Raw genomic sequence first — 25,032 nt, 5'->3', positions numbered from 1 at the left:
GATTTTTATTAGCACAAACACAAAATAATATCAACAAAGTGTTTGACAACCAAGAATGAGGACAAAGAATCTTCTCTGGAGTTCGAATCCAAGGTGGAGGCAAAGGAAAAACAACACCTAGTGTCAACATGGCAAATAAAAGCACATTTAAAAGACACTGCCTTTGTTCAACGTTGTGGCATCTTCAGAGCCATTATTTTCAGTGTTCCTCAAGTTTATTTAGATGTAACGGAAACATTGTGTTGTTTGCGTCCTCCATCTCATCTACCGACAGTGTCCCGTATCATCTCACTGCAGTTTTCACTAGCAGCCGAGCCAAGGATCGTCTCTGTTCGCCCTGGAGATGAAGGCGATTTTCCTGGCCATCTCCATGTGGTAGATCCGCCTACAGGCCTCAAAGCTCTTGCGCTGTCGCTCTCGGCAGGGCTTCTCACAGTAGCGCTTACGCTTCACAGAATCAATAATTCCGTCCTGCGTGAGGACCCTGGAGTAAGTAGAGAAAAAAAAGAAGCATATTGAACGGTTGGTACTTGGTTTGAATTCCACACGGTAAATTGAACAGAGCTTACTGCAATTTCTGGATTCTACGTAGCAGCGAGGCTTTTAACTCAAACTAAGAAAAGGGAAGTACATTAGCACGGTTTTATCACTATCACCAAGACCTCCAGATCAAAAAGAGTCTCGTGGCTCCTCGTACCAATTTCAAACCCTAGCTATTTATTAGTTTTGGTTCTTAGTGGTCATTCCAGTAGTTAATAAAATAGTTTGTTTATTTTTGATTATTTAGTTTAGTTTTTTTTATTATTATTATTAGTTTATTTATTATTGTTTATTGTAATGTTTTGGTTAGATGGGCACTAGTGAGCACTCACAAGTATAAAGGTAGCTGTAGGAGACTCATGTGCACCTGGGTGATGGATATGTATTTTTTTCTTTATTTACTGGAGCATCAGAGGCAAATAAATAAACCAACAAACTTCAGTAACCCAGCATGGACGTTCAGTTTTCTTTTGCCCGAGTACACTACCTGACCAGGGTGCAATAGTCGTTTGATTACGAAGTTTTAGATACATTTTTGTTATTGACAAAGGGCTATGACACTATATAAACAAAGGTAGCTAACGTGCAGCAACGTTATCACATCCGTGTTCATAAAATCCATTAACGCAGTTGTGTTATGTCTAATGATGACACTAGTGGGAAACAAACATAAACAACATACACATATACATTCAAAAAGGAATGTGCACTGACACAACGGTGGTGAAATAGTTCTGGAAAAATACATTTCACTTCATCCCTAGAATGAAATGTCAGTGTCAACAGTGTTTTAAATCAGCATCAAACTTGTATTCGTTGCTTCATAAGTTTATATCGTGTTAACTGTCAGTTGGTGCAACATTACTGCGCAGCCGCAGTTCTGTGACATTGAGCGGAAGACTAACTCTAACATAGCTGACATTAGCTTAACATTCTCTGAATAACCAAACATTCTACCTCATGTCCAGTCTTTAATATGCGACTTTTACCTGTTTAACGTCTTGTACGCTGCGTCGACGTTACCGTCTTGAACCATCACTGTTCGCGCAATGAAGCGAAGGTGTCTCGCCATGATGAACTCGGGTGTTTGCTGTAAAAACGACCGACTGGAAACATCCAACAGCTAAGGGTTCCACATGCTGGAAAATCCTGTTGCATAATAATCAACGCTAGGTGACGCTTCACTCTTTTTCCTGCTCTGTCCTGGGAGTTTTATTTGCAACAAGATGTTAAAAAATAATATCTTAATTAGCTATCTTTTTATGTTTCAGTATTTATGAGCTACGGGAGAGGATTAGGGCCAAATCTATATTTTGAAAAATGTGGAAAACAGTCTGAGAAAAAAAAGTCAGAATTTTGAGATTAAAGTATTCTGACTTTTTCCCCCAGAATTTTACCTCTGATGAACTCTAGCTCTTTTATTTTTTACATTTTGTTTCCCTACCCAAAAATCAGCAATTTCATATTCATCGTATATGTATATGACAAAACATTTTATTTTAAATGTATCACATGCACAACATGCAAATCATATCTTATCCTAAAAAAAAAATCTAATTTGCACAATACATAAATAATATGTAAAAAGTGTACATATAAGGGAATGAATGACTTATTGGATAGTTCAGGTTCTGTCAGTGTATGACCATATAAGGTACTGACACATTATTAATGCTGCCAGCAGGGAAATAAGGAAAAACGGATTTAGGCCACTTTCTGATCTATCATCGTGGCACAAGGGAACTTCAGATGTTTAGGGTGTATCTTGCCTCAGTGTCATCACAGAAAGACTCTGCTGATTGCTAAGTTCAGGAGTTTTTCTCCTTGTTTTGTGTATTTAAGGTCATTGTCATGCTATATAACATTAATTTGGGACCGATTAGACACATCCCTGCTATTTGTCGTGCCCACTTTTACATAATGTGAGTGAACGGGAATAACTACAGACACCAAGGTACAACAGTGTCTGGGCTATCCTTTCATACTCCTCCTCCTCTTCTCATTCCTGTTGTCCTCTGCTTCTTTGTCTGAGGTCAACCCCCGGTGAATGCCGGCCTGGATGGTATATCTAATCATGTGCATTCAAAGCTGCTTTTATATGCTTTTTCTTTTGTATACAATACACAACAAGCGTAATTCCCAAGCCGCTGAAACGCAGCACTGTGTCTGCATGGTGCCACAGGGAGGAATGCTGAGACAACCTGCACACAGATAACATCACGGTACATGAATACACTGCATCATGTTTCCAGAGGCATCTCCTCTGCAGATTTGATGAAATATTCTTGGCAATGAGTGAAAGAGTGAGTGTGGGGGGGAAGAAAAAAAACAACAAAGAATGTGCAACAGAGAAATGTAAGGTTGTGCTATGGTTGCATAAATCTCCATACTTGTAATATTTTAACATCATATTTTATCTACTAGTAGATAAATCAAATAAAGTAAAGTATATGACAAGCTTTGATCTACTTTAAAAAAAAAATACCATTGTTGCAACAGTACCTGTTGTAAAAAGCTGTGAACAATGTTTTAACATTCTTCTAACTCCCTAAAGCAAATGCATTGATAACAGTAAGGTTACTAGTTACTAGGGGTTATTTAGTGTGTATATTCTATGTGTATTTTGTTTTAAAATAAATGATTCCATTGTACTTAATACTGATACTACTACATACTTCAATATAGAATCAATCAATACAGGCACACCTACATATTCACAAGAGATTAAATGCTATAGCTCTGTGTAGTTATTGTTTACTGACTTTCTCATTGTTTGATCATTTCTATTCTATCATGTATGCAGCCTGATATTGTAAATGTAAAGATCATTTAAACACATTTAAACCTGCTGTGTTTCAAACCCAGATTGAAGCTGAATATGAGTTAATTATCATATGTCATGTTGCACAGTTTACTTTAAAACTACAGTCTCAAATTTGCAGTCTTGGTTAGGGATACCTAAAAGTACAAGTATCTGAAGTCACCTTTTACAATATTACTTGAGTGATTTACTGTACGTTAGTATCAAAACGAATTTTCTGATATAAAATGTACTTTTGTTTAAAAGTGAACATTTTTAATAATAATAAAAAAAATGAGGAGTTAGAATTGAGTGACAGTAGCTCGGTGGAGTCGTTTTCCGACAGGGTTTGATTCCCGGCTCCCACGCTAGTCTTCTTAAAGTGTCCTTGGGCAAGATGCTTAACCCTACGTTGTTCCTAACTGTGTGATAGAAAATGCACTCTCTGATATATGTGACATTGAATGGGTGAATGGCAAAAGTGTAAAAGCAACTTTGAGTGGTCATCAAGACTAAAAAAAGTACAATATAAATACAGATAATTTCTGGTTTTATTTGGTAGAGTAACAAAAATAGTTAGGGGGAATGTAGTGGAGTAAAAGTTGCTAAAAAATATATATAACAATGTTGTTACATTACACTGCCAATTGTAATACCATTTTAAACACTATAATGTAACAAATTGTATTTACTGTTTATATTAGTTGATAGATGTCTACATTTAGTGGTTTAGTGTTTTCTTATTTGCGTTTAACCTGCACACACAGAGCAGTCGATGTAAAACGAGCAGTGATTCCGAGCGTCAGAGTGAAGAGGGGAACAGTGTCGTGTGTCTGATTGTTTCCAAAACAATCAAATGTCGCCTTAAGGTAGTGTAACCCGCCACTGTCCGATTCACATAAAAGCAGGTAACGTGAGTCGGTGTGGCCTAACGTAACTGATAATGTGTTGTTTTGATCAGAATGATTAAGCTCTAAAAGGTGTCTTTAAAGCTGAGGACACTCTCCTGTATGGATGTCTCCAGCTGGATGTCTTATCTTTTACCCCCACTCTGGAGCTGAACATCCTGAGTTCACATTTAAGAAAATTAAAACATGGTTTCATTAGTTTTATGTCATTGTTAATTATTCCCTGTTTTCTGGACGTCTTGTCAAATAACTGGTTCTGACATGTGGCACCAACTTATTAATCAATTAACACCTTCCCTTATTATATGAGCAAGATCAACATCAAAGCACTTACTGGAAGTGCCCTTTTTCTTCCAGCTCGTTTCCAAATCTTTCACCATGCTGACAGAGGTGGAGGGGAGAGAGCAGACAGAACCGGGGGGGGAAAGTCCCTCCCTGCCATCAGCCTCCGTATTGGCTGTATTGGCTGGATCAGCATCAGATCCAGGGGAGCTGTCAGCCAATGAACGGAGAGGCAGATGCAGCAGGGAGAGGAGAAGGCTCCACAGAGCGGGTCCAGGAGCAGTCATCTACCAGACTGCAGCCAGAGTCAGCCTCACATTTTTTTTTTTCCTTTCTTGCACTAATCGTTTCTGCGACTGCTTGCACTGACATGGAGGATCAAGTCACAGACTTCTCAGGAAAATGGAAAATGAAGTCTTCGGAACATTTTGAGGATCTCTTGAAAACACTGGGTGAGTGAGAGTTTGCACAGCGGGGCATTTTATTTTGTGAATGTTCAGCACAAATGAATTAAACACAGGGAAGTTTGCTTGCACAAAACAGTTCTGCCTCTTTAACAAAAGCTTTTCAAACTTTGATGCCACTTAATTGTCTGGGTATTTAATAGTTTGCCTTTACTTTATTTTCTTTTTTCTCAAGCTATATTGCTGGAATGGACAGCTTAAAAACTTTATAAGAATAAAAAACAGCCAGTATGACATGTAAAGTTCTAAGTGAGAGTTAAGAAACTAGTTAATTATGCTTTTAAGCTTCTTTATGGATAGAAAAACGATTTAATAATTAACACTTTTCAGGTAGAGAAGCATTTCACACATTTGTTATCAATACGTTTTGTTAAATTGATACTGAAGAACAATTTGGTCACGATATATGCTTTGAATGAAAGACCTGTCAGTCATGTTGCGGCATTATCAGCTGGAAATCCACTTGGCTTAAAGGTCAACCGGTGCAAACCAATGTGGTCTAAAGCCAGCGACTCTGTGGTTTAAATCGATTTGCTTCACTCTTGTAACCTCATGCGTCTTGTTCACAGGGACGAACAGGCAAGTTGTGTCTTTGGGGAAGAAGAGGATAAAAAGGTCAGATGAGGGCCAGTCAGTGGCATCCATTAAAAATCCGAAGACAAATAGCCTGTGGTGGAATGTTAGATTAGACTCATCTGAAGCAGGGTCCTCATGCGGTTGTAATTAGAGCCAGTGTAAACGGAACTAAGCCTTAACATGGGCCCCAGCAGCCAGCGGGCTCTGAGAATGACTTTCCTTCACTTCCCTGGGCCTCTCTGACCCAGTCCAGCGCTGTCTACTGTATAAGTGTGAATGAGTGTGTGTTGTAGCACTGCGCCACGATCAAATACGGTTTAAAGTGGGTCACATTTGGCGGCTCGTCCCGCTTTAATCTGAGGCCAGTCCAGCTCACACCGATACGGACAGAAAACTGCAGGGTCAAGAGGCAGTTAACATTTGTTTAACTTTTATTAAACATCATCTACAATGACGATGTTGTTGATTGATTGATTTAAACTGTAAGTTTCATCCTCATTGTGTAACAGGTTATAACTCCTTGTTGTAAATCGTGTTATATCCTCTCTCTCTGTGTGAGATGAATGGATGAATGGACTCACCACAGACTCATTAACTTCAAATTTAATGAGAGTGAATGACTGCACAGACAAGAAAGGACAAAAAAACGTCCATGATTAGATGGCAATAGGAGAATGTTCATGAATATATTAAAAATGCATAGACTAGGCACAACAAATGTACAAAAAAAACAACCACAACCAAAATTGCTTTGCCTTTCTTTCAGTCTTCATATTCAGATTCAATCTCATTATAAGAAAAAAAAAAGAATAAAGATGAACCCCCTGAACTCAGAGCTCAGGTTATGAAAACGAGCTTTCAGCTTCAGGTGAGGTTTTGCTGGTGCCATGTTGAGGGGATCATCATGACATTTGTTCAGCTCTGGCGCTTCTGTCTTTTTTTTTTTTGCAGACTATTCCTTTTGCAATATCACAGTAATTACTGGTGTAAAGAACCATACCTTCAAGGTTTTTCATGTTGTAACCCATCCACCCATTAGCTTTACGTAGGTCGGTAGGTAGGTACGAGGGCAGCTGGAGCCAATCCCCGGCTGACATTAAACGATGGAGCGCAAATCACATATGCTTCACATTACTGGCAACACTTCGCTGAGGCATACCATAAATTCTGACTTGTAACCAAGGAATGAATCACAATTAACAATGTATTGCCTCATGTTTTATGGTTAAATAAAGTGCTGCCACAACAAGAAAAAGAAAAACACGTTGTTTTCATACATTACTTTCTGTCTTGTAAAAAAAAAGTCATTGAGATGATAAACAACATAGGAGCACAATAAGAAACATGAGCAGTGTTAAAAGGAAAAAACACAATTACGCTGCGTGTATTGTGCATGTAATGTATATCATGTGTTTTTGAATGAATGAATGAATGAATGAATGAATGAATGAATGCTTTATTTCAAACATGTGCAGGTAACATAAGAAGTAAACTCAAAACAAACCATTGGGATTAGTCAAACAATAATTATAGTCAAAACAATAATAATATGAACCTAACATGTCCGAAAAGGAGTAGGATGAAGCATAAGCAAACCCAAATTTACATAATAATAATAATGCATGAATGTGTATGTGTATACACACTGTGCTGTGTACACTCTTAGAAATAAGGGTTCCAAAAGGGTCCTTCTACAAGGGCTGAGGTTCTACCTGGAACCATTTGCTTCTGACAAACCCTTTCCCGAAGAAAGGGTTTTTTCAAGGGTTCTTGGTAACACTAATGGTTCCAGTAAGAACCATTTTGATCCAGAGAACCCTTTAAAACACCTTTTCCAAATAAAGGGTTTTATAAGGGTTCTTGGTGGAACCCTCCAAAAGGGTTCCAGGTAGAACCTTTATAAAAAGGTTTTACCTGGAGCCAAAAAGGGTTCTTCTATGAGGACAAGCCGAAGAACCTTATATGGTTCTACTTAGCACTTTTATTTCTAAGAGTGTACTTGTATAATACATTTAATGGTCAATTTAATTATGATGTTTAGTAGGAGGAGGGATTTTAGTGGTTTAAAGTACAATTATATAGTTTGTATAGTTTCAATTGTTCACTTTATTTATCTTTTTCATAGGAGAATCATTGCACACAAATGAATATAACATGTAAATCTGCCAGTTTATAGCCATCATGGCTAATTTGCCCGAGGCAGGTTGATGGAAATGAAACAAAACGCAAAAAGTACATACACAAGAAGAAGTAAATCAATAAATAAGGAGAAACAACATAAGCTATGATCCAGTTAACAAAGACTGATCATACTGTGATGCATTAAGGCAAACAAGGAAATATTGGACCATACTTTTTTCGACAAAAATAGATTTTTAAAAAAGAGTTTGAGATCCTTAATACTAACCATGAATACATCTGGTTCTTACATGACAGCTGCTGTGTGGCCTGTGACTCTCACATGTCAAATAACATTGTTTTAGTGAGCAAGCAAAGACATAAACTTCCCAGCGATCATGTAACATGTGTCAAAAATCTAAACATTCTGAGACATCCACACGCTGAAGCAAGCATCACATGTCTGCTCATATATACGTACTCATAAAATGTGCTTGTTGGAGCTGTAACACTCAAAACTGGTCTTTCCACTCATCACAAACCAGGTGATGCTTTGACCACAGCTGCCAGTTTAATATCTCTCCTGTTTGTGTGCAATCAGGCGTGAATGTGTTCCTGAGGAAGATTGCAGCTGCAGCGGCCTCCAGCCCAGCGGTGGAAATCTCCCAGCAGGGAGAGAGTCTGACCATCCAGACGTCCACGAGCGTACGCACCACCAACGTCTCCTTCACTGTGGGACAGTCCTTCAATGAGGCCACAGTGGATGGACGTCCTTGCACGGTACGGACCAACTTCACTTTAAGCATTCCTGTATAATGCCAATGAATGCGTATGAGCGTTTGGCACAGAACAGCACGACTATCCGCGGTTCTGTGCGCACACAAAACATGTGGAAATGATTTCAGTGCAGCCCCAGAGCCTTTCCCGGTGATGGGACATGGATCTGTTCTTCATTTCTTTGTGCTGATTGTGTGGTGAAGCACACAGCTCCTGACAACCCCGTTAAAACGCTCCGACGTGCAGGGACTGGCACACTGAGCTCCAAATAATGATTAAATCCCAAATGTTTCTTGAACTCCAGTGTCCACAGCACTGACATGGTGTTATTCGTCTGCTCCATGTAGAGTTTTCCAAAGTGGGAAACAGACAGGAAGATCAGCTGCGAACAGACTTTACAGAAAGGCGATGGGCCCAAGACGTCGTGGACTCGAGAGCTGACCAACGACGGAGAACTCATACTGGTGAGCAATAAATGATACACTTGTGTATTAAAAAAAACAAAAAAAAAAACATTAAAAATCTATTTTTTTAATAGACATGTAACACAATAATACACTAGATACTAAAAAGAATGTCCTGGAACAACGTAGAACTACTTAAAAATCAAACTGGTTTTCCCTTTTTCCCCACATTTCCTGATACTGCATGAATCATGCTTCATTATATTGAATTAAATACGTTGCTGCACAGAATGTTGGGGGATTTCCAAAGTTAGTAACTTACATCCACTGAGGGTCATGTTCAAAGAGGTCTTTCCACACGCTGGCGATTGTGTTTATTCTAAATGAGTAATAAAGCATTTTGTACTGATCATCATTATGTTTAAACCCCCCCCCCCGGAAACCAAAAACTGACATTTTCCTATCCTGTTGTTTCCTTTCAGACCATGAGCGCCGGAGACGTTGTCTGCACCAGAGTTTATGAGAGGGAATGAGGACGTTTTGAAAAGTGTCATACAATACTTCTGTTTGTGCCTCGTGCATGGTTTGCATTTACCCGCCATAGTCGTCCTCTTGTCGTCCTCGTCTGAGTGTGTGTCAGTTGTCGGTCACACTGCGTTGAAGTGACTTCAGTTTACATGAATGTATGTCGTTAAAATTGTCTCTTTTTTAACAACAAAGCTGCATTTACGCTTGTAGAAATGGTACATATTCCCTTTTTTTTTTTTAAAGAAGTGTCTAAACCTTTTTTTCAAGATGTTAAACTGTCTGATGATTCCTTTTTTTTTTTTTTTTCAAACACTCATTCTTCATGCTGCCTCCTCCCTGCACCTCCCATTCCCTTGTTGTCCATCCACAGACTTTACATCACTCTCTGGCATTCATTTCCTCAACGTACAAGTTATTCCACACTCTTTCCCTTCCTCCGTTTACGTCTCACTTCGGTCCCCTGTCCTCCGTGTGCCCTCTGTCATCGCCACAATATGTATTCAATTAGTCCAAACAGTCCCCAAAACAATTCATATTTTATACACTTTACTTTTAGAGATACTTTGGCAACAGTGAGAAAGGAAACAGGGAGTGGAAAGGAAAATTATTGAGGCAAACAGAAAAAGCAGCCATGAGAAAGTCATTTCATAACTTCAGAAGAAGTTCTACTTTCTTATTCTTGTCTTTCCATCTGTACCTCTTTGCAAAATGAGGTCAGTAAAAATCCCCCCCTTACACACCCTTCTCTTTGGCTTTGCATGCAGGTATAAATGTCAGACGGCTTCCTCTTAGACTAGTCGCTCTCTTTCTCAAAAAAACCCCAACACTTTTCATCTCAGGGGATGCAAAGAAAACATCGCAAAGACACGCTGAAATGTGAGGCGAGCGCACCATCAGCCAAACCTGACAGATCTGTCAGTGTTCAGAGTCCCCGAAGTCTGTCCTTCACTCAACGACAGCTCAGTGAGAGTCAGACTTCACCTTGATGTGACAAAGTGGTCATGCGGGGGTCACTCAGACACCCTCTGAGCCGCTGAGTGCCACAGTTTTGGTTTACAGAGAGTGAGAGTTTTTGCGGGTTTTTTCAAGCCGTGTGGAGGCAAACGCCGCTGTGAAGTATTTCCTGGTTTATACACACAGAGCTGAGTGAGCAGCAGGGGAGCTGGGCCTCCTGCAGCAGGAACCCTCTCAATAAACTCAATAGGTCAACATATATATGTATATATGTACTGTATGTGTGTGTTTGTGCATGAATGAGGGAAATAATAGGAATCGGACAATGCTGAAATACTTTCCACCGCTGGTCTGCAGTTTGTTTCTGCATGAAAGAAGGAAAGAAAGACAGAGAAGTTATTATGTGTGACTGTGTACACACACACGGCTCACACTGATACATCATGCACATACGATTAAGTCTCACAGGCGGAAAAGTGCATTCACGCTCTCAGAGAAACCAAGTTTACTGTGTTAGAGTTCACCCAAACCCACAGTGGCTTTAACTGCACTCTGGAGGAGGTGGAGAGTTCACACTCGCACACACGCACACACACACACACACACACACACACACACACACACACACACACACACACACACACACACATGCATGCACGCACACACACGCACGCACACATACATTTGTGTCTAACTTTAACCCTCACTCTAACTTTACCCACGGCAACTAAGTGCCTAACTTTAACCCTTAGCCTAACCTTAACTATCACAACTAAGTGCCTAACTTTAACACATAGGCTAACCTTAACCATCACAACTAAGTGCCTAACTTTAACCCTGCCTAACCTTTACCATCACAACTAAGTGCCTAACTTTAACACATAGGCTAACCTTAAACATCACAACTAGTGCCTAACTTTAACACTCACCCTAACTTTTTAACATCTCAACTAAGTGTCTAAATGTAACCCTTACCCTAACCTTAACCATCCCAACTAAGTGCCTAACTTTAACCCTTAGCCTAACCTTAACCATCATAACTAAGTGCCTAACTTTAACACTTACCCTAACCATCAAGACTAAATGCAAAACTTAACCCTTACCCTAACCTTAACCATCACAACTAAGTGCCTAACCCTATAACCAGGTCTTAACCCTGAAATAACCCTTTAAAGACACGAGACCCAGACAAAATGTCCCCCAAAAATATGTTTTTTATATTTTTGGTCCTCTCAAAGATATAAATACAAGTACACCAACACACACAAAGACTAATGGTGAATAATGGTTGTTTGCCTCATAGGAAAAGTCTAAACCTGCAGTCCCTCCTTTCACTTTCCACATGCAACTGTTATGCCAAATCATTCCTCAGGCGGTGATGTCATGGAGCCTCACATTGCTCGATTGGCTCAGGAATGCTGTGGTTTCAGGACCAGGAGGCTCACCAACCCCAGCGTTTGAATCGGGGCCACGTGGACCAATGGTGACAGGGTCGATTAATGGACCTGATGAGTCACAGGCGCAGTTTGATGAGGGTAAAAACGACAGATTAAGGGGAACGTGTGAGCAGGTCCTGGCAAACGTGGTGATTGGAAACAGAGCTGAGCCTCTTTAAAAAAAAAAAAGGTTAACGTTCCATATTTTTGACCCTTTCTTTAGCACAGGCCGGTGTGTGAGAAACACTAAGTAAATGGGTTCATAACTATAAAAAATGCATGGGGAATAAATCTTAATGTCTGATCCTGCCTGAACCCCAACTAAGAAACACACATATATAAAGCTACTCCTCTGAGTTTAATGGAATAACTTATAATTGTGCTATTTCTCGCACATTTTCTTTCAGTTTTATGACCCCCTGGATACCTTAAATGAAGGTATATGTCCTAAATCAGCAGTTTTAAAACTCCACTAAGAGAAGATTGTTTCAGAGGGCTGACAATGTTTTAAAAATACTGAACTTAAATGTAACATAAACCTGTCATTTTCCAAGTCATCTTCCTCCACTCCTCATGCAGATAGTTCGATGCCACATGCGGAGAGACAGAAACGAGCCAACTGCATTAAATCAAACCCACAAGACTTCATTTCAAATTCTAGAGGAGAGTTTCAAGATATACCAAGTATGTCAGGTTGCATGTTGGCGAAGTATATTTAAAATTCCGTTCATATTTAATGAAAAGGTTCACATGAAGGGAGCCCAGGATTTGAAATTCCACCTTTCAATGAAATTCAAGAACACAGGATATTACTACCTCAGAATACTGTGACCGCTGAAGAGGTTCTGACTCCCACTCACATTAATTCCTGCTGCATAAATACACACTTCTTGCAGGGAATCAAACCTCAGCAATCTCACAAAAGGAGTATGAAGAGTTCTCTCTCTGACAAACAGTCCGGCCTATAAATAAAATCATATGACTGCTCTGTGCCATGTGACTTGTAGGAGAATGTAAGGAGACCAGACGTGATCGCTCATGGGCATTAGACCATGAAACGTGTGTATACAGTAGATGAGCTAAAGGTGTAGTCCTTGCTGCTGCAGCTGCACGACCTATCAATGCAGAGTCGTACGGGACAATAACAAAGAAAAACAATATAATGTGAACCTGTATTGCGTCTTGCACACTTGCAAAGACTCACATCACATCTGAAGACTTTGTGTGTACAGGGACAAGAATCAGAACCCGTCTGTTTCACGGTGTTGAAGTCTTTGAATCATCACTGAGCTCACCTTTGCAGTTGCTGTGAGGTTTGATCATCAGAATCACACATTTGTCTTGAGAGGTAATGTGGAAGCGGGCAAAGACACAAGAGTGACATCTACTGGAGAAGGAGGGAATAAGAAAAGGGCTTTCTGGTGTGTTTTTGATGTAAACAAACTAAAAAAGTGTTAATATTAATTTTACTGCCCAAAAATGTTTGAATGTTTTACATCTGACAAAAGAGGAAGGCTATTTAAGACACAACAATTTTACTGTTTTCATGTAAATTAAGGTGTTTGCTTCAACAGTAGTTTAAACCTTCACAGGATTCACAAAATAGAATAGAAGTGCTTCATGGTGACACTAAAGGCCTGGTTCTGAGGCCTCTGAGATAAGAATGCAGTTTTGTTTTAAACATAAAGTCACGTCAATCACAAGATCACGCTGAGTCATCCACATGCATAATAAATGAAATCGTACCCATTAACGGACCCTGAACGCCTCTCACGTCATCTCCATCATGACAAGATAAGTACAGCAGCGTCATCCTAACAGAAATCAGACTGACGTGTGTCTAAATCTTCATAAAGTTTGATTTCTGATCTTTAGTGTACAGGCTGACGAAAACACAACCGGACAAAGGTTTTGTTAAAACCGAAATTGAGAAGATACAAAGCGTGTTCACCAACCAGGGCACGGTGTCAAATTTAACCTGACCGGAGTCTGCTCTCAGTTTATTTGTGTCACTTCCACTTTTCCAGGGAAAAGGAAGACATGTCAGCTGAGGTCTGAGAGAAGTAGAAAATGAAACTTTTTGTTTCACAGTAGAACTAGACTTTAGTCACATGTTTTTTTCTGTCAAAACATCTCAAAAACTAAAACTTTATCAAAGATATTCTTTTAATCAGTCCTGATTCTGGCAGATAACAAAATGTGATTTTATAACAAACTTCTAATGAACTGTTCTGTGAAACAACTACAAGGTCAATTTGGACTTTTATTTCTCTAAGTCTTTGAATCATCTCTGTCCCTTCCTTCTCATATTTCTTACACCTAACCATGACATGTTCTATTGTTTTTCTTGAGTACAAAATACACATTTACCTGAGTCATGTTCAGTGTGACCCAATCTAAGTCTTGATATTATCCTTTCATATCTTCTGTTTCCTTCAGTCCACCTCACTTATCACACTTTCTTTCAATTCTATAAAGCCATTGTCTTTGTCTCTCTTTTTCTCCCATTGCTTGTTGGATTTTCCTGATTTTATGGTGGTGTTTTATAATTGACTGGTTTTATAGTTATTCTTTTACTGGTGCACTTCTGTTGTCTTTTATAGTGTCGTCTTGTAAAGTTGTGGATCAGCTTTTTTGGGGGGGTCACACTTTCTGCTGCTTATGAGAGAAAAAAGTGTTCAATGATTCAGCCAAATATTATACATTGTACAAAACACACATACACACATATGCGTTTGTATTTCCCCATGAGGTCCACTGACTGGGAGAGTCCTGGTGGGGGCCACCCTTTCTGAGGGGTCTACAGACTTGGTTTTAACTGCTATTTTTTTTTTTTTTTATTCCTGTGAGAATGAAACATTAATTTTAATCCTGAATTTTGGTTCCTATGGGGACCAGTCATGGGTCACCATGGGGGCTTCCAAACTCCAACCCCACCCATATTATCTCTATATTATGTCTGTAAGCCTCAAAGAGGCAGAGAAAAGATGCTTCTGGCCTTCAATGATCAACACTGATACAACTCAAAAGAACAGGAACTCATTTTGCTTTTCTCAAAGAGCTCACCGGGATTGTGTTGTCGGCAGCAGTGAGCTGAACTGAAGCAGCAGGAGCAGCAACCTGAGTCTCAAATTTAGGCTCAGCCTCAGTCAATACGTACTCAAGTAAAATACAAAATCCTGATTTTAAATTGTACTTAAAAAATACAAAATACACAAAAAAAGTATTCAATACAGTAACTTGAGTAAATGTATTTCGTTACTTTCCACCTCTGCTCACACACACACACATACTGGTTGCTCGGCAGCTGAGACTCTAATGACGGCAATGATTGGTAGACGGCGGTAGGTGGCGCCACATGCCTAAACATGATTTGCAGTCTGCAAAATATTTTTTTTTAATGCAAATATTTTGTCTGTACTGTTGTTGTTGGTTAGTTCAGTTTGTTATATGAACATTATTCCTGAGTCTCTGTGACATATTAGGAGGATTTTATGACCAGTTGCTTTAGATTTATTACATAATGCACTTTTAAGTTACCTCTCTCTGTGAAACAGGCTATAGAGTTACTCCTCTTTCTCTGGTTTGACTTACCTCCCTTTGTGAAACGGAAAACTCAGAGTTTCCCTCATTTCAAAGCAGTTTTCACTAAACCTGCTTTGTGAAACGGACCCCAGGTCCTGACAATGTCTGTGTTTATATAAGAAACGGTTCATTTACGTCAAAAAGATTGAATTGAATTTTGAAAAGTTCACGCATGCTGGCCACGCCCCCGCCAGCTCCCACGTGCTCCTCTGCCGCAGCAGCAGTCACATGACATGACCAGGGCTGGTTACTTCCTGTCTGAGCCGTGGATGTTTTCCTGCAGGAGAGAAAGGAGAAGAAAAACAACACGTTTTCATCTCATGCGACACATTTTCACGTCCAGACCCTGAGACTCGGGACTGAAGAGGAGAACCCCCCATTAACGTGTCTACGTCACTCAGTCGCTCCCAACTGTTTATTGTTTTTGAAGCTGCGGAGACGATGTTACGCCGGAGGGGCGGGTAGCTAGCAGTTGAGAGTAGAAAGAGCCAAACACCGCCCGCCCGGGTGGCCCGTTCGTATTTGGAAAAAGAAACAAACGACGCGTATTGACAGTGTGCGTGTGTGCGTGAGACCAAATTCGGACATTAGCAGCTAATGGTGGCTACTTCACATTAGCTTCCATTTCTTCATAAACACTCGTCATGTCAAAATACACAAGCTTCTCGGAGCCCATGGACGACCAAAACCCCTTCCAGGTGAGTGTAATGACATTACAGCTGCTGTGACTGTCGTTGTGTGTTTAAATGGATAAAAGTCATTCATGTTGCTTTAGTGTAACAGCAGGCGAGTTGTTGCTCATGTGACAGTGGGGGTGTTTTTGGGGCCTGACTGTCGTCATTGATCCTGTTGACATCGAACAAACACAATTCAAAAAGACACTTTGACTTTTGTGTTGATTATTCTTATGTCTATACTGAGACTTCAGACTAAAATAAATAAAGACTCTTCTAGAATACATACATATATTCTAAGGCTACGAAAACCAAGCATTTTTTATGAAGTTATTTATATAAACATGCCTATGTGTAGTATTCAAGTTCTGCCAGGAAGCCCTTATAAATGTTACACACTGGAGCATTAATGTGCTAATTACACTAATGTGTCTCTGTTTCTGCTATAGGATCCTGCAGTGACTCAACACAGCAGCAACGCAGGATATGCCACACTGGACCTTTACAACCCATTTGACAACACGACTGGGGTGAGAATATTTATGTCTGATATGCTGACGCAGTGATTCTTAATGCGTGCATCAAAAAGGCTTTTCATTTTTATTCTTCATTATTTGTCGTGGACTCGTAGTCCAACAAAAGAAACATTAATATAAGAAATCGATAAAATAACCATAAATGCTTGCAGTCTATTATCATTAGTAGTAAAAGCGATCGGGTTTAACTCGCCTGTAATTCACCTTTTATCTGATTACCTTATGTGTCAACAGAAATGTTGACTCATCACAATCATGCTTGTATTTGCTGGGGGATCATGTGATTAAAGGTTTTGCTTTCAGATTTGAACTAAGGCTGCTGCATTCTTATATTTGGGAATGGCTGTGTTGGATTATAACAGGGTAATTCACTTGATTGTTCTGTCTGTGTGCGGTATGTTTATTAGCCTCATTTCTGTCCTCTTTTGTCAACTCTACAAATATAAACAAAAGGAGATATTGGAAAAAAGTCAGATTTACTTCCACGTAACTGAGAAAGATAATTTCAGAATCTATCTATCTCATTCATTTATCAGTCCTAAACCTAAAGACCTACCATTAGTATATCTAACAAAAGCCTCACATTCTCAAATGTTAGAGGCCACAATCTGCATGTGGATTTTTACATTTTCTCAATTAATTAATCCTTTCAGTTCAGCTCTCAACACAACAGTGTTTTTCAGCTGTGCTTTACTGATGGCAGATCACAAGGGGGTGTTATTTGCTCTGAAAGTAATACATTTTGGATTTTATATTGTGAAAATAGATTGTGGAATGACTCATTCACAGTGGGTAACGTAATGACAAATTAATATTAATACACAAAATTACTACAAAGCTTCACTATTCAAAACTACAAACATAAAGATACTCATACCAGACCCCTCAAAATAGTCACCATACATTTAAAATGCAAACAAAGTGAAGACAGAGGGACACAAGCAATATAAACAACACAAAAAAAGGAACCACAAACACAGAAGCTGAAATGTATGCAGTATGGCTTTAAATCTGAGACTCTTGCTCTTATTTGGAAATGAGTTGTCTTTTAAATGTCTGTCTCACAATCTATACATGGCTGCAGGGCACTTACTTGTAATACTACATCCTTCATACAGTTTCTGATGACGCATTGGTGTGCATCTGTGTGTTGTACACATAGAGACAGTTTGGGTCTATGTGTACTTCCTGTTAGTCATTGGTATTAGTAATACTGAAACACAGGGAACTGAAGTTAAGCCTGTCATGACATTACGCTCTGCTCTCAGATGAACACTGGGTTTGAACACAGTAGAGATGCATGAAGCGAAATTAGTTTTTGACGCCTGTCTTTTAACAAAAATATTTTACAGCCTCCACCACCACCATATGATGCCACGTCGCCCACTGCTGCACCTGTGCCTGCGCAGACCCCGCCCAGCAGAACAACGCCAACTGAACCTCGCAATTATGGCTCCTATAACTCCCAGGTATATGAACGCTCAACATGTGTTGAGTCTGTTTGTCGTTGTCGTGGGTATATTCTGATGAATCAACCCACACTTTTCTGCATGAGCTGGGGGTGGGATCTTCAAAAAGAAATGCTCCAAATCATTAACTGTGCAGCAATCAAGTTTAGTCATCTAGTAATTTCTTGTTTTTGCAATTGTTAGCGCTTTGTGAACAAATTACTCAAACCAAAAACTCCACCTTTAAAAGCATATCTAATTACTCTGTTAGTCTGACTGAAACCAGACTTTTATAATACATGCAAACATGTTAGTCTGACTGAAATTGTATATCAAATTTCTTAAAGTTAGGTCTAATACACCTAGATAATGCAATTAGGAGGTACTACCACATGTATACCATCAATATACCATGTATACCATCAATATACCATGTATACCATCAATGGGACATGAGACAGACCCACCCTGGGCTGATACCTGGAAATAATAGAAGACTTCAGTAGACAGAAGAATAAGACAACAGATACTGACGTGGACTGACGAGAAGACATTTAAATTGATAGTAGTTTTTTTTATTAAAAAGATGGAATGGTGTTTGACATGCTAATAAGTAGCTGCATGCTATACATGCAGATACTACCTAATACTAACAAGCTAAAAAGGGATTTATATCCGCCTGGAGGTGGAGTCAGACACACTAGTGTTTGTATACTGGGACAGGGGCAGTAGTCCAACTGAACTGCATAGTTGAGCTACAACCATAGCATGACTGGCTGCATAGAAACATTCTGATTGTACCTATGCTCAGTCATGTAACTACAGTGAACATAAAACACTTGACATTTGTTCACTTGGCAGCATCCCTCCTGGGAGGTGCCCTTCCATGAGATACAAGAGCTTTACAAAATCCTTTTCATTATTTACAACACAAACACAACCTCTCCCCGTGAAATTTGACATGCTGTTCTGATGCGTCCTTTTCCTCTTGCCGTGTCAGCCTGTGGTGAATGCAACCACGGCAGAGCTCCTGAAGAAGCAGGAGGAGCTGGAGAAAAAAGCCCAGGAGCTGGAGAGGAGAGAGAGGGAGCTGGAGTCACACGGCCTGGGACCTGGAGCCTGTAAGAGGGGAATGATGTGAAGGTTTATGGGGGCGTGTTGGATTCAGAAGCCCGATCCCTATTGTCAAAAGGGAACACAGATGCACTGTAACCTGTATAGTCGATGAATGATGAATACTTAATTTGCTGTATTATCCCTTATATGCATTTGTAAGCATATCATTAAAAATTAATAAGGGGATTATAACACACAGCATAAGGGCATTTTAACTGTACAGTATTAGCTAACAACTGCACTGTCATCTGTAGCGTCGTTGTTTCCTTTTTCAACAGTTGTACTTTTGCTGCATTGTCATTCATTATGTTTTTGGCCTTCAGCCCGTCAGAATAACTGGCCCCCACTGCCGTCATTCTGCCCCGTGGGCCCCTGCTTCTACCAGGACATCAATGTGGAGATCAGCCAGCGTTTCCAGCGTACAGTCACCATCATGTACTACTTCTGGATGTGTGAGTTCCTGTTATTCCTTAATCTGCTAATAATAATGATAATTAAAACCCTTCAGTGAAGATTTATCAGTTTAAGCTGATAAGAACTAAAAGATTATCTTGTAAAATTGAAAGTATTCTCTGGAGTTTGAGCTTGAATGTTTGCACAAAGACTCTGAGGTTTGTGGCATGAAGCAGCTGATATTGAGTGGGCGATAGGAGAAGATTCATCAGTCATCAACTGGAGCATCTTTACGAGAAAATAACATAAACGATAAATGAGTTGTTGTTGAACTCACAAGAGAGGGATGTCGCCTTATTAAAATAATTCCTGCAAAAATGGCCCCAGCCTATATGAACAGTAATAGAGTTTAAATAGATTTTTGATTAATGACCTAGGTGACTGTGGTAAATCCCTGAAATTCAAAGAATATTAATTTAATCAACAAATGGTTTTTAAAAAGCTTACTTTGGAGAGAAGTCATTATTCTAACAGCACTTAATGGAGTTAATGGACTTATTGGGCCTCTCTTCCACAGAGTGGCAAGTTATATCATCCTAAATCCTGACAAATTGTCTTTTTTCTCTTACAAGAGGGATAGGTATGTTGGAAGTATGGTGTAGTGCATTGTTTTAAAGCAAATCAAATGCAGAACGTTTCACTCTGGTTCAATCATTTCCCTTATATTTTTTTTTATCCATGTCCAGTTGGCACCTGCACGCTGCTCCTCAACCTGATCTCCTCCCTGGCCATTTTTTGTGTGGACACCACAGGCAGTGGTGTGGGCCTGGGTCTCGCCATCTTGTGGGGGATCCTCTTCACACCCTGCTCTTTCGTCTGTTGGTACCGACCTATGTACAAAGCCTTCAGGTGTGTACCACCATCTTGATGGCATTTTTTGTTTACATGGAAAGAGGCACTTGCTTGTTACCTGTCACTCTGTCGTAGATGTTCTTCAAGGTTAACCTAAGTCCTGCCTGGGCAGGACCGTTAGAAACAGTACAAGTAACTCTCAATATGTTATTGACTTGATAAAAGGCTGACAGGAGGTATCGAGTCTTTGCTGTGTTGTAATAGGAGCTTAATCTGAGAGTGAAAGCAGTGGAAGTGAAACTAGACACCAGCAAATGAAGCCTGTAAAAAAAAAAAAGAAAAGAAGCAAACTGACAGAGAGCACTCTTGCATTTCGCCTTGCTGTCTCTACATTTCATTTAAATATTCTCCAGTTTAAGATTTTGATATTAAAGGTGTGGACTTTTGCTTCGAATTTACTGTTAGTATTTAATCATACATTTTAGGTACCTTTCAAACACCCAAGACCAGCTTACAAGTCAGTGTTGAACAACATTAGGATGTAGCATTGAAATTACTGTGACAGCTTACACCGTAATGTTGTTTCAAAATCGCTTTGCCCAAATTTAGCCTGAGCAAAGGTCTGATCGGTCAGAACAAAAACATCGCTTACGTTTGCATTGCTTGTTCACAGTAATGATTGAGAGCTGTTCAATAATGATATTTTCCTCTCCTTTAGGAGTGACAGCTCCTTCAACTTCTTCGCCTTCTTCTTCGTTTTCTTTGCCCAAGTGGTCGTCTACGTCATCATGACTATCGGCATCCCAGGATGGGGTTTCAGGTGAGACTAATGTAATCAGTCTATTTGGATTAGAATTCAAATTAAGAATTAGAATAATTTGTTTTTGCACACACACCAAATAGTGATGGTGAATTTGACCATTTGAATTTGGGTGCCTTGATTAGGAGCAACCCAGGCTTTGAAATTTGGAATTCAGATTAGATTTCAGTCTGAATTCTCTGGCTGCTCAAATCTGATTATTATTATTATTTTTTTTTTTTTTTACATCACTCTTACACATAAAGACAATGTCAAATCTGACAAATCTGTGATGGAAGTTCCTGACCCCTCACTACAGTGCAAAGCCAGACCTGGCTACAGCATGGAACTTTGCAGTGAATGTCAGTCTCAGCATGTTGTGCACTGTGACTTGACAGGGTGATTGTGATGCACCTTCATTTTTCCCGCATCTGTCTAAAACTTTGGTACAACCAATCTGCCTGAAAAGATCAGATTTTAGGAAATTAATAAAAAACATCATCTGATTTACCTACACTGTGACTATAGCCTTAAAGTAAACAAGGATATTACTGGGCCTGCCTCAATGTCCATGCCTTCTTCTTCCTCCTCCTGTCTTTAATTTCTCTGTCTCACTGTCCCTTTTCCTCAGTGGGTGGATCGTGAGCCTGGCTGCTATGAAGAAAAGTGTTGCTGTTGGTGCGATCATGATGATGAACGCCATCCTCTTTACTGCCCAAGCAGCCATGGGGGTTATCCTGCTTAAGAAGGTGAGTACGTATTAAGCTGGAGGGGGAAATCGCAGGTTGTGACTCTAATCGAGTCTGCAGTTTTGACAGGGTGTCGGTCACACTGTCCTTCAATGGACTTTAATTAGTCCAAAAAGCGTCCGTAAAAAACAGGAATTCCATTGAGCATGAGCACAAATAAACGGGAAGCAAGTGCCTTGTAATAATGTATTTAAGCATTAACATGAATGTAAACTTGATCATACTTGAGTTCACAACATGCTGGATAATGTGTTTATAAATGTTCCCAAAGTATCAAGGTTCCCAGTTTTCTGAACTAGGATATTTTTTATTAAACCTAAAGAGTAGAACTTCTGTCGTTATCAAAACATTGCCAGCGTCTCTGCACGACCGACCTTTGCTTTCATTAGATTTTCATTTCAATGGCCTGTTTTCTCTTGTATATCTGTCTTTTAATTGCATTTAAAGCGGAACTAGACCGGAAGTTCCAATTAACGCTGTTTTTTAGTGTGTATCTGCGTCATTACCTTGTTTATGAAGCCCTGAAGTTTCGAAACAAACAAATTCAGCCATTGCTGAGAACGCTGTGTTTTATTGTAATCTCGGGCTCAGCGAGATCTCTGAAAATTCCGTTATGGTTACGTAAACAGCGGTTCTCCGGAGCTGCCGATCGTCCTGCTCCGGGCACTAGTCCGGTTGCGTACATTGAACCGCAGAAGAAGAATAACGTCTGTTGTGCAGGTGTTTCACGAGCGACAGTGTCTTCTGACTCTGGGTCTGACTTTGGGTCAAAGTCATAAAAGCGACTGCGGCGGGGAGTGGTGAAGAAGCTATTTTTAAACACTGTTAAAACAATGTTTTGATAATGAGGAGCAGTGCATCCACCGTTCCAGAAGGGGGAGCTGCACTTCTGAGAGCTGGTGTGCCGAATGTCACTTCCGGGGTACTGGCCAATCACAACACAGTCTGTCTTCTCAGGCGAGATTTATGTCTGAAATAGCACGGCTGACAAGTGCTTCAAAAAGGACAGATTTCTATCGGCTCGTTTCCAGCACCTAGGAGGTTTTTGACCATAAAAACATTTTGGACATATTGGACGTTTAGCCCAAATCAGGATTGTCATGAAAATATGACTGGTTTCATGCCGTTTTCAGCCATATTTCAACTGTATGCAGCCATCTTACTTACTAACGTGATTTAGCCGTTGTGCTTTCACGTTGTCTCCATCAGTCTCGACACATCACTGCCTGTGTGCAGTGTGGTAATGTTGCCGGCTAACAGATGTTTGTTTATACTTAAAGGGACACTGCGTAGTATTTATGGGTTTATATAACCCAAAATCCACTTTTTTATACATATAATGTGCTCCTGCATTGTCTAGTCGCTGTATAATAGTTTTTGTTTCATTTTCGTAGTGTTTCAAAAAGTCATGTAAAATAACATGGTCACGGGCCGCTGTTGCATAGCCACTGTTGGCAGCGAGACGCCATGTTTCTACTGGAGCCTGTATGGACAAACCCGAGAGAACAAATCAAGCGTCGCTTTACTTGTAGCGGAAGTCCCGCCTCCTCTCCCTCGCCGGCTCCTGACAGCTCTACCATGGCCACGAAGAGCTGTCCCTCGTCCTTGTCCTCTCCCCCTCCCTCTCGTTGTCTGAATAAATACTAGAACCTCATCTGCTGACGCGGAGAAAGACGATGAGGACGACATTTGACCGGCTGAGGATACCGTAGCACTCAGGGAAGGGAGGGGGTGAGCAGAGGAGCAGTTTGTTGTTGTAAATTTCAGCCTCTCCTCTAGATGTCACTATAAACTACTTACTTCACCTTTAAAAGTACACACTATCATAAATCAATAAATCACACAAAAATAAATGGCAGAAAATCATCTGAACTTATGTAGTCAGTCGGAGTCTCTCAAAGGATGAGAGTGAAAGGAAAATTGTCAAGTTTAACCTGCTCCATATAAACGCTTGCACCTGTTTGGCCCAGGTGGGCAATGACCATCGAGCAGTCTTTAGACAACAAACTATCTAAAGAATAGCCTCCATATCGGGTTCCGCGTATCATTTTCACTCTCACATTGTGTGTTATGATGATGAATTGTTGCATGGATCTGGTTTCAGCGGCCTCTGCTCTTTCCCCGCTCCAGGTCCACAGCCTGTACAGACAGACCGATGCCAGCTTCCAAAAGGCCCAGGCTGAGTTTGCAACCGGAGTCATGTCCAATCAGGCTGTACGCCAGGCCACCTTCAGCGCAGCCCAGGGGGCTTTCACCGCACCACGATAGAGAAAGTGATGTACAAGAAGGCCTGGGAGGGTAAGAAGTGCAGGGCTTGATCGATAGAGCAATTTCCCCAAAGGTTATTTGAGTTTGATTTGGGGGGGGGTTGTGTCATTATATTTACCCCAGGACACAGAAACTATAGGGCACTTGCATGAGACAGAGGTGGGGTTGTGTAATTTCAAAATGTGTACAGGAGAAGTTAACTACATTGCCAAAACAGGATGTCGCAAGATGGAAGAAACGGGGGGGGGGGGAAAATGCGACGAGATGAAACACAAAAAAAACACAGAAGATGCTGTATGAAGTTTGTCACAGTTGTACAAGTGTCACTGAAGGCTTTTTACTAGTGTGTGTATATTAGAAGACGAGCTGTGTGCCAAGTGGGTTAGTAATCACATGATTATGGTATGTGCGTTATGTTTACCTGGAGCCATGTTTGCGTGAATTTTAAGTCTGAACTGAACACTGATTTGTTGCCATTCTAACATGTCATCCACGTGTGAGTGGAGGAGCTTTAGCCAATACTCCATTTTTTGTTGTTGTTGTTGTTGTTGTTGCTGCTTGAGTATAAAACTAATGTGTTGTTTTTGTTGTTATTCCAAAACGAGAATGCCTACTTACTGTACTGCCAAAAGCGCTCATATTGTCAATATTATGATCCTGTGTTGTCGTTGTTTTCGGTTACAATTTACCTGTCACTGCTCTGTTAGTGCAGCCTGTGGTTCTTATGATTATTACAGTTCACTGTTTGTGTTGATTAAATAATAAATTGTCTCGCTCATACAGACAACCTGTTGTATGTTACTGATTTATCTTCCTTAGCCCCAT

The 25,032-nt window shown here is 40.2% G+C and overlaps 3 protein-coding genes across 3 annotated transcripts; 2 read left to right on the top strand and 1 right to left on the bottom strand.

Annotated features, from left to right (window-relative positions):
- Positions 1-75: 75 nt before the first annotated feature.
- Positions 76-1,612, bottom strand: mrps21 (mitochondrial ribosomal protein S21; the record flags this gene model as incomplete). The annotated part of the gene is made up of 2 exons (XM_083899782.1): positions 76-484; positions 1,530-1,612. 2 exons carry the CDS (start codon positions 1,610-1,612, stop codon positions 304-306), a joined length of 264 nt encoding a protein of 87 aa, XP_083755908.1. The 3' UTR covers positions 76-303.
- Positions 1,613-4,862: 3,250 nt separating this feature from the next.
- On the top strand, positions 4,863-9,491 carry crabp2b (cellular retinoic acid binding protein 2, b). Its single transcript, XM_083899940.1, has 4 exons — positions 4,863-4,982; positions 8,290-8,468; positions 8,813-8,929; positions 9,352-9,491. Exons 1-4 carry the CDS (start codon positions 4,901-4,903, stop codon positions 9,400-9,402), a joined length of 429 nt encoding a protein of 142 aa, XP_083756066.1. The 5' UTR covers positions 4,863-4,900; the 3' UTR covers positions 9,403-9,491.
- Positions 9,492-15,652: 6,161 nt separating this feature from the next.
- On the top strand, positions 15,653-24,977 carry scamp3 (secretory carrier membrane protein 3). Its single transcript, XM_083899709.1, has 9 exons — positions 15,653-16,070; positions 16,496-16,576; positions 17,935-18,051; positions 19,031-19,151; positions 19,470-19,598; positions 20,286-20,448; positions 21,110-21,211; positions 21,822-21,939; positions 24,070-24,977. Exons 1-9 carry the CDS (start codon positions 16,017-16,019, stop codon positions 24,205-24,207), a joined length of 1,023 nt encoding a protein of 340 aa, XP_083755835.1. The 5' UTR covers positions 15,653-16,016; the 3' UTR covers positions 24,208-24,977.
- The last annotated feature ends 55 nt before the right edge of the window (positions 24,978-25,032 follow it).

The sequence above is a fragment of the Microchirus variegatus genome (assembly GCF_963457635.1).
Source record: "Microchirus variegatus genome assembly, chromosome: 13".
NCBI classification, from domain to species: Eukaryota; Metazoa; Chordata; class Actinopteri; order Pleuronectiformes; family Soleidae; genus Microchirus; species Microchirus variegatus.
Note: the sequence above shows the minus strand (reverse complement) of the source record. Positions and strands in the feature narration are given on the sequence as shown.